The following is an 11,147-nucleotide window of genomic DNA, read 5'->3' as shown; positions in this document are numbered from 1 at the left end:
CGATGTTGCAATGCCACAAGGACGGCCGAAGACTCAGGCTTCAAGGATATTATACCACCATGGCCACAGTGCCGTTCGCTGTTTCTTTCATCACTGTTTTGTCGTGGCCTTGATCATGACAACAGCCGAGAGTCGGTGACTTGGCTTGCCAAACGGATGCCCAATACGCCCGGGCTGTTGCACTGAATGAAGCGATGGGCGTTCGTATCAAATGGTGGTGTTCAGTTCAGACTTCCAATGTCGGGCTGGATGAGACGGGGCAGTCTGGAGCCGACATCGGCGCTGGCGGTAGCGGCAGCCCAGCTTGACGACAAAAGAACAAGGGCCATGTCACAAAGGTGAGACGATCAGCACTCTGCCCACTGGTCGTCTTATGATTTCATTGCCCTCAATCTGACTGTCTCCTAGGTACAGCAGCCGTCCTAACGCCGTGGTTGCCCCAACTTCAGTTCCTGTCCCTGCGCAAAGGTGGAAAAACACGGGAAAACACAAAATCAACATCCAGAAGTTAAAAAAGAGGCGACCTGTATCAAGGTCCCTGCTGGAAACAGCGTCTTGTGAATCAAAGCAGCGCCGAGACTATCACTAATGGCACAAACCCCCGAAAACCATCATCTAAGACAAGAAAGCGAAGAGAAGATGCAAAGACTCGCTCTCCAAGCAACGGTATTGCTCAAGCACGAGATCGCTTAGTCGTCGACGATGCGAGGCTCTCGCCGTGCCGCTTCGACGCTGATGGGGACTTGAGCTCTTTGGTGCGTGGCCAGGCATCGAACGGGCTTCTTCGCCCAGAGGAGCTCTTGAACGGGGTCCCGTCGTGCGCCAGCTTGTTGGTAGAGCGCGTCGTCCGCTTCGTGTCGGGCGGCGAGACGGGGGCAAACCTGGGCGCTTCTGGCGTCTTTGCCGAGGTCGAGTGGGATTTCTTGGGCGTCTGCGGGTTGGCGGGCTCGTTCGCCACGCTCGTGTCTTCCACGTCGGTCAGGGCCTCGTCATCGTCGTGCTCGTCTGGTTGATGCCTCGGAAACAGCAGCCGAGGCTTGACCGAGGATCGGGTGAGTGGACGGGTGAGTCTGTACTCGAGACTGGCCCCAGACATCTCTTGCTCCTCTGCCTGAGCACTGTTGTTCTTTGAGAACTCGCGGAAGAACTTTTTGCCACGGCTGCAAAGCGATGTTAGTAAATTGTATCGCAAGGGATTTCTCGGATGAAGACTCACAAGACGTAGACCATGCCGTCTTCTCGGCGAGAGGCCTCCTCGATGGACAAGGCACCCTCGCCGGGGATGTTGATGAGTCGGCGCTTGCTCTTGCGGGTGCCTGGCGCGGGCACGTCGCCGTAAAAAGGGTTCTCCACACTCTGGTCCTTGACGGGCACGCGATCCTGAGAGTCGGTGAAAATCTCGATTGAGTTTTCATTTTCCTCGGCGGTGAAGCTCTCCATTGTCATGCCCGAGTACTTTTTCGAGCGTCGCTTGCGAGGAGCCGGCATGGCTTCTTCCTCGGGCGCAAAGAGGTTGCGGGCAAAGGACTGAATGTTGGCGGCAGTCTTCTCGTTTGGCGGCTTTTGGGGCGTCTTGGACGGAGTGGGAAGCATGCCCGTGGCACGCGAGACGGAAGCCTTTTGAGGGGCCTTGGCGTCGTTGAGACCAAGAGCAGCGGCAGCGTTGGCGGTTCCCTCTGCCGTCAACGTTCCCGACGGTTGACGAGAGGCACCAGGTGCAGGATGGGGTTTCTTGCGCGGCGAGGGGATGGGGGAAACCATGGCGGCGTTGGTCTGGGCGTTTGCTCGTTTGGAGATGCGCGGAGATGCAATGCGGCTGTGAGAGGCGCGAGGCGAAGGGGTTCTGTTGGCGGTGCGCTGCGATGAAATTCTCGCTGACTTGCGAGGCGAGTAGGGCTCCCAGCTGTCGGGAAAGCCTAGCCGGGGGGCCGGGGGGGTGTGGATGCTGGGAGGGGGAGAGGGCGTTGCAGAGCCGACGGCGCGCGATGCCATGGTGAATACTGCGACGAGGCAATCTACTTCAATCCGGTCGAACTCGTCCTCGGTTGATGCCGCGCGTGTTGTCGCAAGGGCAGAGTACTGTAACCCAGCCGGACTCGATTGCTGTGATGTCGCGCGGGGAGCGTGTTACCGCGAGGCGAGATGACCTTGTCCAGCCGTCACTTCTCGCGGACGTGTCGACGTGCCCGAAGTCAAACTCGGCCAACTGCCAGGCACGGGGTGAGCAGGCCACAGGATATAATTTGACAGCGTCGGGCAGGGGGTCGTAGAGCGTTGGCGAATTTGGGCAAAGGAGGACAGGAGGTGTGCAGGATGAATGCAGGCGGACAGGACGGCAGGATAGAACAACAAGCACGAGGAATGGGATTCGATGAAGGAAATTGAATACTGTTGTGATGGGAGACAAAGAGCTCTGCCTTCTCGGCCGGCGACGCTGCTACAAGAGGGGGGCTGGGCACTCAGGAATGCACCGGGGCGCCTGCACCAGCCCCCTGCAGATGCCTGCCCGATCCACTATAATTAGTCAACCAGCCAAGCAGCTCCTTCAACGCGTCGGAGCGCGTCCACTTCGCGACATGGACACGCGTATGTGATGACTCCATACCTCGGGTACTTCCATTTGGACGGTAAACACCTCTGCGCACAAGTACCTGGGGCCACACTGAGCTCTGCCTACCTGCGCTGTGACGCCCATTGGTTGACCAAACCCCACCAAAGTGGCACACACAAACGTCCGTCTTCCACGAGGGGACCGACGTCAAGTCGCAACAGATCTCGATACCGTCCTCTCGCTTGCGTGCGTCCCGGCCTTGACACTCTGGCCGTTGCAAAACGTCATACCACCTTCTGCGACCCTCACAGAGCTGTCAAACCTCGCCTTGCGTGCCGGTTGACGATTCTGCTGCCCTAGACGTCTCGAGCCGTCACCAATCCCTTATGGCAGACAACACGGAGAATACCGAGTCCGATATATGGGCGTCGCCCACTCAGTGTGCTCCTCCTGAAGCTCGTCCGAAGACGCCGAAGACGCCGAAGACGCCCAAAACACCCGCCGCTGCCGACCGCCAGTCCGAGACCGTTGACCGCGAGGCGGCTCTCCGCAAAGAGTTGGAGGGAGTCCGTAGCATCAATGAGTCCATCGAGGGCGTCCTCGCCACCCTTGGACGAACCAGCGGGAACATGGAGGTATGAGCCATCGCTGGAAAAACGCACATCAACCGACTCCTATTGTTGACTTCTGCTGACCTCCCTTCAGGTCGTTTCCAAGACTGTTTCCAACGCCTCCGCGCTGCTCAATACCTGGACCCGCATTCTATCCCAAACCGAACACAACCAGCGGCTTGTCCTTCACCCGAGCTGGAAAGGCGCGACAGAGGATCTCGCCGAGCAGGAGGCGGAAGCCCAGGAAAGGCAGCGAGCTTCCGAGCGCAGGGCCGCCGAGGAGATTCAGAAACGAGAAGAGCTGCGTCGTCGGCGCGAAGAAGAGGAAGAGAGAAGGAGACTAGGGGCGCCGACCCCTCGCGGGAACAGAGGAGCCTCCAGGGGTCGAGGGACCATTAGCCGTGGTGCGACTGCCTCAAGGGGCGGCCCGAGCTTGAGCCACCGGTCGGAAAGTAGCAGGGCGGGATCGTCAAGCGGCCGCGGTAGCATTCCGGGTAGCAGCCGAGGCCTGGGGACGGCAAGGGGTCGCACGAGGCCGTCGAGATAGCTCTTTTTCCATCCCCCGTCCCTCACCCTTCTTCCATCTCACATCCCGATTGGAGTCCAAGATACCCATAATTGAATCGTCTTTCATTTTGCCTTGAAGAAATCGCTCATCTTCTTCATCCCGCTGGTGTTGACCTTTTTGAGATCCCTGACCCCCCGGCTCTCGTTTGCCTTTCGCTTCTTTTCATCTTCCAACTTTCTCTTCCTGTCGGCCCTGGCCTCGTCTTCCTCCTCGTCTCGCGAACGCTTGCGCGAGAAGTCGGAAAATGCCCCTGTAGCCACTGCCTCCGCCCGCAGCTGGGCCACCTTGGCGAGGTAGTCGTCCAGAGGAGAGAAGTCGACCCGGGCTGAATCCTTCAACAAGAGCTGCAGTTGCTCTGTGAGGTTTGGCGAAACATAATTCGAGCAGATGAAGTCGAAAGCAACTCGTAACCGCTGGAGGTTGACAATAGCGTGTGGCGCTTCCACAGCGCTCGCAACGACGACATTGGCTTCGTCCTCGCCTGGAACCGACGTGATTGTAGTCGAGGGTTGCGAGGCTGACGATGAGGCGATGACAAGCGACGCCGCCGTGGACTGGGAGTCGGCCAGTTCGGTCCGGGGTGTTGTTCCCTGCGATTCAGCTGTTGCACGGCAAGCTGAGCTTTCGCCAGCATCGATGTTGCGACTTGGCATGAGAGTTGGTGCCTCGAGGGCCCTATTGACAAACTTGTCTTCCATGCTTGGAGGCAGACCTCCGTCGCTCATCTGTTTTGCCTTGTCGAGTATGGCCGTGAGGAGCTTGTCCTCGCTTAGGCGAAGCATGCTTTCGTCGCCGGCCTCGACCGAGTCGCAAACGACGGCCATTCTGTTTTCGAACAGAGCTCGCGTTTTTCGCCAACCAAGGATCTCGGAGAGGTGAGACGACTCCTCGGGGAGCTTGTCTAGGTGGTCATCGCTTGTCAGAAATAGACGCTTCTTCGTTCTGGAGCCTTTGGGGGCTTTGGCGTCTGCCAGCGCAGGCAAGACGAGAAACAACGGGTCGATTTCCGTCGCCATGTACAGGTCCGCATCCATGACGACGTCGGCCCCGGCCTCCTTTGCGCCATTGTCTTGGTCGTGCGTCTCGATGAGCCAGCTGCGCGGGGTGGTCCGCGGAGCAGCGACCTTTATGAACTCGTAGACGCCAGATTCGGGACAGACCAGGTAGCGGCTTGGCCGGCCATGCCTTGGGTTAGGCAGAGAGACGATACGAGCCTTTGAACTTGCATGCTTTGGCAGGATGAGAAGCCTGGGCGGCGGACCGGGCTTGACGCTCAGGGTGATTTGGGACGGCGTGGCAGACTCTGTCGAGGTGGCTGGGCCGGTCTTGGTCGATCTCGTCCTGGCCATGGTGTTTTGGCAGGCTGGAGTGTTTGAGACGTCGATTGGTCGCCAAGAGGAGAGAAGACTGAGTGCAAGTCCGCATTTCCAAAACTGTCCAAGTCAGCCATCCATCAAGATTCAGTGGAAAAGGGTCGAGATACCAAAGTACGTACCTCCCGTTGCTGTTTAGACGCGACACTACCGGGGTGCAGACGCGTAGAGCGCGTCGGGCCCCACCCTCCCACTAAACCGACGCCTGACCGCCAGTGTGCCAGCCAACCACCGACTTGCCTCGCACCCGCCGATTTCTCCGTGCATGCGATCGAATCTACGTCCACACCTTATCATCCGCGAGGGGTCCGTTTCTGATAATAGCCGAACCGTTGGCGAGGGACCTCGAATCATCATTACCGCAGAGACAATTCCTGCCCTGTAGGCCCTTTGGCGACGGAAGAGCTTGCGGCTATGCGCTGTCTTGGACTCTCGACCGCCAGGGCTGCTTGGTACTCGGCTGATTCCAGCCGGCTTTGCCCAACATCATGGCTCTAGGTAGGGCTCCCGCCTCCCCAACGCTGTTCTCCAGACTCAGCTAAACCATTTTCACGCAGCTCCGCACTCTTCCGAATCCCAGTGGCCGCCTCGTTCTCCCCGCGAGGCTCTCCTGAGCACTCCGGCCGGAAGACAGCGATACAAACAAGCGTTTCAACGGACCTCGCCTCCGCTTTCGCCTTCGCCATCGAGAAGGACGGCTGGAGGCATTGTCGACGACGAACTGGGCGAGGGCGATGACGACGAGGACGAAGAAACTCTGCAGTTGAAGCTTCAAGAGATTCAGGCCCGCTTGCGGCTGAAGAAGCTGCAGAACGCAAAGAACAAGGACAGCGGCTCGCTTCAAAGCAGCGTCAACGGGTGGGCTCTGCCGCCGCCGGGTACACGCGCCAGCGAACCAAGGCGAGGGGCTCGTGGGGCCACGCCTGGCGCAGATGGCGCCGCCGGATTGACTCCTCGCAGTCAAGTGCAGGTCCCCGCATCTCCTGTTCGAAACGTACAGGCGCATCAACAGCAGACCTCCCCTAGCAGGGTCCTGCTGGGTATCGACAAGGGCTTGAAAGCCAAGGATATTTCGCTCAAGCGAGCCCCGAGTCAACGAAGCACAAGGGGTTCGGCCAGCTCACACCCCCGAGAGTTCCTTACGAGGTCAAGGTCCACAAACCTCCCATCCACGTCTTCCTTTTCCTCGGCACCATCCGAAGCGCTGAAATCGCAGAGCTTCAACGAGAGGCTGACACTGTCGAGAACAGAGGAAGCAATCCGGGCCCAGAGACAGGAAAGGATCCAACAGGTGAGAACGAATGCCTTTGGCATAGGAAAACAAGAAATGGAGCAGTTCAAGAGGACGGCTATCGAGATCCCAGACGAGCCCTTGAAGAAACCGCCCACTTTCTCCCGTGATGAGATTTTGTCGCAGGACAATTCTACGCTCGGGCACTTGACGAGGAGCAAGACGACCCCAGCTTTTCGCTCGCAGCCACGCGCGGGCTCGGGCGAATCCTATTCCCTTGCCCAGAGTGCATCACAAGTCGCAGCGCCGACAGCAGTCGAAGACGGCGAGAAAGAATCCCCATCATTTGAACCTTACTCGTGCTTTCACCTCGCACGGCGCATTCTCCCTCACCGAGTGCTGGCGCGACACGTGTCCGGCATGAAGTCGCTGAGCATCAAGGAGCTCCTGAGGGACGTCAAGTCGCCTGATTACTCGCTGCCGGACGTCGAGCAGGACATTGTTGTCTTTGCCATTGTTGCAAAGAAGTCTGAGCCACGCGCACACAAGCCATCCGCCGCAAAGAACGGATCACAGGGAGAGGAGCGCGGCAAATACATGGTCATGACCCTCGTTGACCTAGACTACGAGCTCGATCTATTCCTGTTCAATTCTGGCTTCACGGCGTTCTGGAAACTAACCGAAGGGACCGTCGTGGCGATCCTCAATCCTGGTGTCATGCCGCCTCCGCCGGGGCGGCAAGACACGGGACGATTTAGTCTGGTCATCAACTCAGACGCCGACACGATTCTCGAGATTGGGTCGGCCCGCGACATGGGATTCTGCCAGTCCGTCAAGAAGGACGGCGCTCCATGCGGCTCATGGGTCAACAAGAAAAGGACACAGTTTTGTGAGTTTCACTCCAACGAGGCCGTCCGCAAGCAGCGCTCGAAGCGACTGGAGGTCAACTCGAGTGGATTCGGCGGCTGGGATGGTCGGAAGAAAGGGTCCAAGAAAAAGGGCTGGGCCAAGAATAAAGACTGGGAGGACTGGAAGAAAGACGGGCCAGACAACTACGACAGGGAGACGGGGACGCAGTGGTTTGCATCGCGGACATATAGCGCCGCGGAGCTCATCGACGGCAAGGACCGAGGACCCGCCGACAAGAAGGAGAAGAGCGAATTTCTCAAGAGAAGCCTGGAGGCAAAGGAGAAGGAGCGCGAGATGATGAAGAAGCTCGGTCGGGTGGGCAACGCCGCGGGAAAGGAGTACATGCAACGCGCCGGGCAGAAGACGAGCGGCAAATCTCCCCACAACAGCCTTGGCACAGACGCCTCGGACCAGGCTTCGGGGGCCGGCGGCGAGCCGGATGAAACGGGAAAGGCGAACGCAATCTCCCTAGGGTTGCAGAGAGGCAAAGACCGAAGGATTCACCTGAGCCCCATCAAGCGCAAGCGGGCGGAGAGCTCGCAGGCCGGCTCGACGGCGGGCAGCGCCAAGTCGTCGGGCTTTGGCTGGGGCAGCAGCTTGAAGGACAAGCTGTCGAGAATGAAGGAGGGGGAGGAGCTGCGGCCGGGGGGGCGGTCACCGGTGCGCAAGAAGACGAGATTTGTGACGGACAAGGGCATCCGCGAGGCTGGGCGGGAGAGCCTCGGGGTGGAGCTACCCGGCGGCCGGGTGTCGGTCGAAGACGACGATGACGATGAACTGATTATTGTTAAATAGACCAACCGGGATATCGGCACATGTACGAAGTATAGGAGGCTTGCATGCATGGGCGAGGCGCAAGGCTAGCGAGGTTTGCCGTCAGGACAGACGGGGGCGGGATTGGCCAAGGAAATGCAAATGTTTGCGATATTGGTTCCTTGGCGGTTGATTTCACGTCATGGGATGGGATGTTGTCAACGACGTGGTATCCCCCGGCCGGGCGTTGGGAATGAGGGTTGGACGAGCCGTCCCGACGACTCCGGGCCAACAAAGATGGGCTGCGGGGAGAAGCGAAGTTAGCGTCGGGTCAGCATGGCGTCGTGAAGATGCCAGGCACCGGCCCACGTATCACGATTCACGACATACACGATCTTCCTCTCGGTGGTGGGGGGAGCAAAAGGAAAGGCGTTGGATCCGATTTGTCGACAGATTTGGAAAGCTGCAGCAGGCGGCGGGATCAGCAGATTGAATTATCCCGCGAGGGAGGTTCTTGCGGTCAGCTTTCCTCTCGTCACAGCAAAGTTGGCCGTGGGGGGGTGAGGCGGGGAGGCGGAGGGCCCTGGCTGCATGGGTTTCAGGTCTCGCTACCCGTTTACCGGGCCACAGCGGACGAGGCTCGTGGGTCTTGAATGGGCGGCTGCTGCTGTTCAACGGGGTTCAGCAGCGGCGAAGTCCGGGATTCCAGGCGAGGACGGCCGCATGATGATGACACCCGATCCACATGCAGCACAGCAAAACGCGCAGCACAGCACAGCAAAGCACAGCAAAGCACAGCAAAGCACAGCAAAGCACAGCACAGCACAGCACAGCACAGCACAGCACAGCACAGCACAGCGCGGAAGCTAGTCTCCCGTGCATGGGACGTGCATGGAAGGATCGCCGTTGTGTGTATAAGGTAAGAAAACCAGTGGAAGCGAGAGGCAGGGGCGCATAAAAGGGGAGACTGTGGGAAGGGCGGACAGGCGGGCAAGCGCAGGCCAAGAAGATGCTTGCTTCGGCTCCCCCGGGATGCCGTGCAAGCTGTACTTGGCATGTAGGTTATGCTGTTGACGGCGGGGACGTTGGTTGGCCGTGTGTTTCCACGCGGCATGGTACAGTTCAAGCCTTGCCGTGATGACCGTGGCGGTGAGGTGAAGAGGAGACGAATGATGTGCAGAGGCACGAGTGTGTGTCTGTGTGTGTGTCTGTGTGTATGCACACATGCACAAACACACCCGTGAATAGAGAGAGAGCTTGAGAGGCTCATGTCCATACGAGGGATCAACAGAGCCTTGTGGAGGGACGGAGAACTGGGACCGCGCGACACGCTGTCAGTGTCTTAGATGCCGTGTAACCTGGCTTGGATCCGCCACCGACCACGCCACTCGACCTCTCCCTCCAAGGCCAGGAACAGAGACCAGGTGTGGGGAGGAGGGATGCCCGGGTCTGACGTAGGTCATTCACCACTACTGACTACTAGACTGTCGGGCTGTTGGAGGCGGACGCGGATACGTGCTTGCGGCCATGTGACGGTGGACAAACGACGTCCCCCTGGCCTGGAAGACGGATACGATCGAGAGGAAGACAGGGACACCCGTGATGCTGCGCCTGCGGGGTGCCGGCCGGGCGCCCGAAGGGCTTATTATTCTGGGCAGCGGAAGAAGGCGTCTAGACGAAGGAGCAAGGGGGGGAGGAGGGGGGACACAGAAAAGGGATAGAATGGGCACAGAAGCGACAAACTACGGCGCCGGAGTCCCGAGATCGAGCGTGCCGCGTGCTATAAATATATTCAAATAGATTTCTGTTAGTCAACAAGGGCACAGGAGACAGATCCGACAGGGCACAAACAAGCATGTCGAAAGCTCGTATCCGCTCAGCCGTTGTTCCTTTGGGCTGACTTGACAGGCGGTTGCATGCCGCTACCATCTCCATGCTGTGGACGGGCAGTTGGGCGAGCCGCCGGGCTTGACGAACACGAGAAGCACGCGCCGACGTGACATGGCCATGCTTACCTACATGCATACAGACCACAGTGCAGTATGTAACTCAGGTACGGACGGACAGCCCAAGCTGAGAAGCGACGCACGAATTACGGCAGCAAGGCAGCCAAGAAGTAAAGAGCAAACGGCGTGTTGGTCCAGGTCGACGCAAAGCCATCAACATCAACAAGGGTCGTTGGTCTCCTTTTGCTGGGCCCAACGGACAACGGGCAGAGACAGGCCAAGGCTACGTGAAGAGGGGGGAAGGGGAAGGGGTAGGGGGGGGGGAGACAGAAAAGGGAACGGAAATTGAAATGACGATGATCAAAAAGGAAATCATTGCAAGAAAAATAGACGTTGCTTTTCACTCGCTGTGCAACAGACGGCTACCGGCAGGCACAAGACCTCTCTCCCCTTTCGGTCCGCGCCGTTGTCCAATTGAGGGACAATCTGACCTCTCACTCTCATACTCACACTCACTCTCTCTCACTCTCTCTCACTCTCTCTCCCCGTCACTCTCCCCAGTCGCCAATTCAGGGGTCCCGGAAGGGATGAGCTTCCCCCCCCCTGGCCCTCCCGAAAAAGTAATCCCATTCAGCACCCCTCCTCCCCTTGAACCGTGGTCGTCTCCGTGTATTTCTCCTGTACATCACACTGCTGTGTGGCGCAGGCGCGGCCGCGGGCAGAAAAAGCAAAGCCGGCGTGCAAGGGGTGTTCAGCCCGATCCAGACGAGCTTCCTGGGCGGCTCCCCTTACGCCCGCGTGCGCTGGGCCATGCCACGCCCCCCCGTCTCTCTCCCCTGGCTTGAGGTGCCCAGTTAGCGGCAAAATTGTCCGAACAGGATAGGTTGGACGCGGGGGGGTAGGGGGGTGGGCGAGGACACGAGCGAGTTGGGAGGACCAGCAGCGTTAGAGAGACAAGAGCGTCTAGACTGGTTAATCAAGGAGCCAAGGGATCACATCAAGGCCGTTTATTATATCTTTGTTGGCTCATCCGCTCCCTCCCCCCCCTTTCCCGAGAACTCTTGTTCCAATGGCCGGAGTTATTCAATATCCCCATTCCTAATTCTTATTCCCCTTATCCCACTCAGAGTCAGAAGAAGGAAGAAAGAAGAAGGCCGCTCGCTCTCTTCCTCTTTTTTCTTTCCTTCTCGCTCGTCGTCACTCGT

General features: G+C 58.7%; 4 protein-coding genes across 4 annotated transcripts; 2 read left to right on the top strand and 2 right to left on the bottom strand.

The window, feature by feature from the left end:
• Window positions 1–673: 673 nt before the first annotated feature.
• On the bottom strand, window positions 674–1,992 carry HRG_10379 (uncharacterized protein; the record flags this gene model as incomplete). The annotated part of the gene is made up of 2 exons (XM_044868850.1): window positions 674–1,160; window positions 1,217–1,992. 2 exons carry the CDS (start codon window positions 1,990–1,992, stop codon window positions 674–676), a joined length of 1,263 nt encoding a protein of 420 aa, XP_044716205.1.
• Window positions 1,993–2,937: 945 nt separating this feature from the next.
• On the top strand, window positions 2,938–3,599 carry HRG_10378 (DASH complex subunit duo1 domain-containing protein; the record flags this gene model as incomplete). The annotated part of the gene is made up of 3 exons (XM_044868849.1): window positions 2,938–3,186; window positions 3,257–3,470; window positions 3,532–3,599. The coding sequence occupies 3 exons, from the start codon at window positions 2,938–2,940 to the stop codon at window positions 3,597–3,599; spliced, it is 531 nt and encodes a 176-aa protein (XP_044716204.1).
• A 193-nt stretch (window positions 3,600–3,792) lies between these two features.
• HRG_10377 (RNase h2 complex component domain-containing protein) lies at window positions 3,793–5,079 on the bottom strand (the record flags this gene model as incomplete). Its single annotated transcript, XM_044868848.1, has 1 exon — window positions 3,793–5,079. The coding sequence occupies one exon, from the start codon at window positions 5,077–5,079 to the stop codon at window positions 3,793–3,795; it is 1,287 nt and encodes a 428-aa protein (XP_044716203.1).
• A 512-nt stretch (window positions 5,080–5,591) lies between these two features.
• Window positions 5,592–8,038, top strand: HRG_10376 (primase zinc finger domain-containing protein; the record flags this gene model as incomplete). The annotated part of the gene is made up of 3 exons (XM_044868847.1): window positions 5,592–5,601; window positions 5,661–6,003; window positions 6,064–8,038. 3 exons carry the CDS (start codon window positions 5,592–5,594, stop codon window positions 8,036–8,038), a joined length of 2,328 nt encoding a protein of 775 aa, XP_044716202.1.
• Window positions 8,039–11,147: the final 3,109 nt, after the last annotated feature.

This window comes from Hirsutella rhossiliensis (genome assembly GCF_020360975.1).
Source record: "Hirsutella rhossiliensis strain HR02 chromosome Unknown scaffold00015, whole genome shotgun sequence".
In the NCBI taxonomy this organism is placed as follows: domain Eukaryota; kingdom Fungi; phylum Ascomycota; class Sordariomycetes; order Hypocreales; family Ophiocordycipitaceae; genus Hirsutella; species Hirsutella rhossiliensis.
This window is presented reverse-complemented; position numbering and strand designations above follow the sequence as displayed.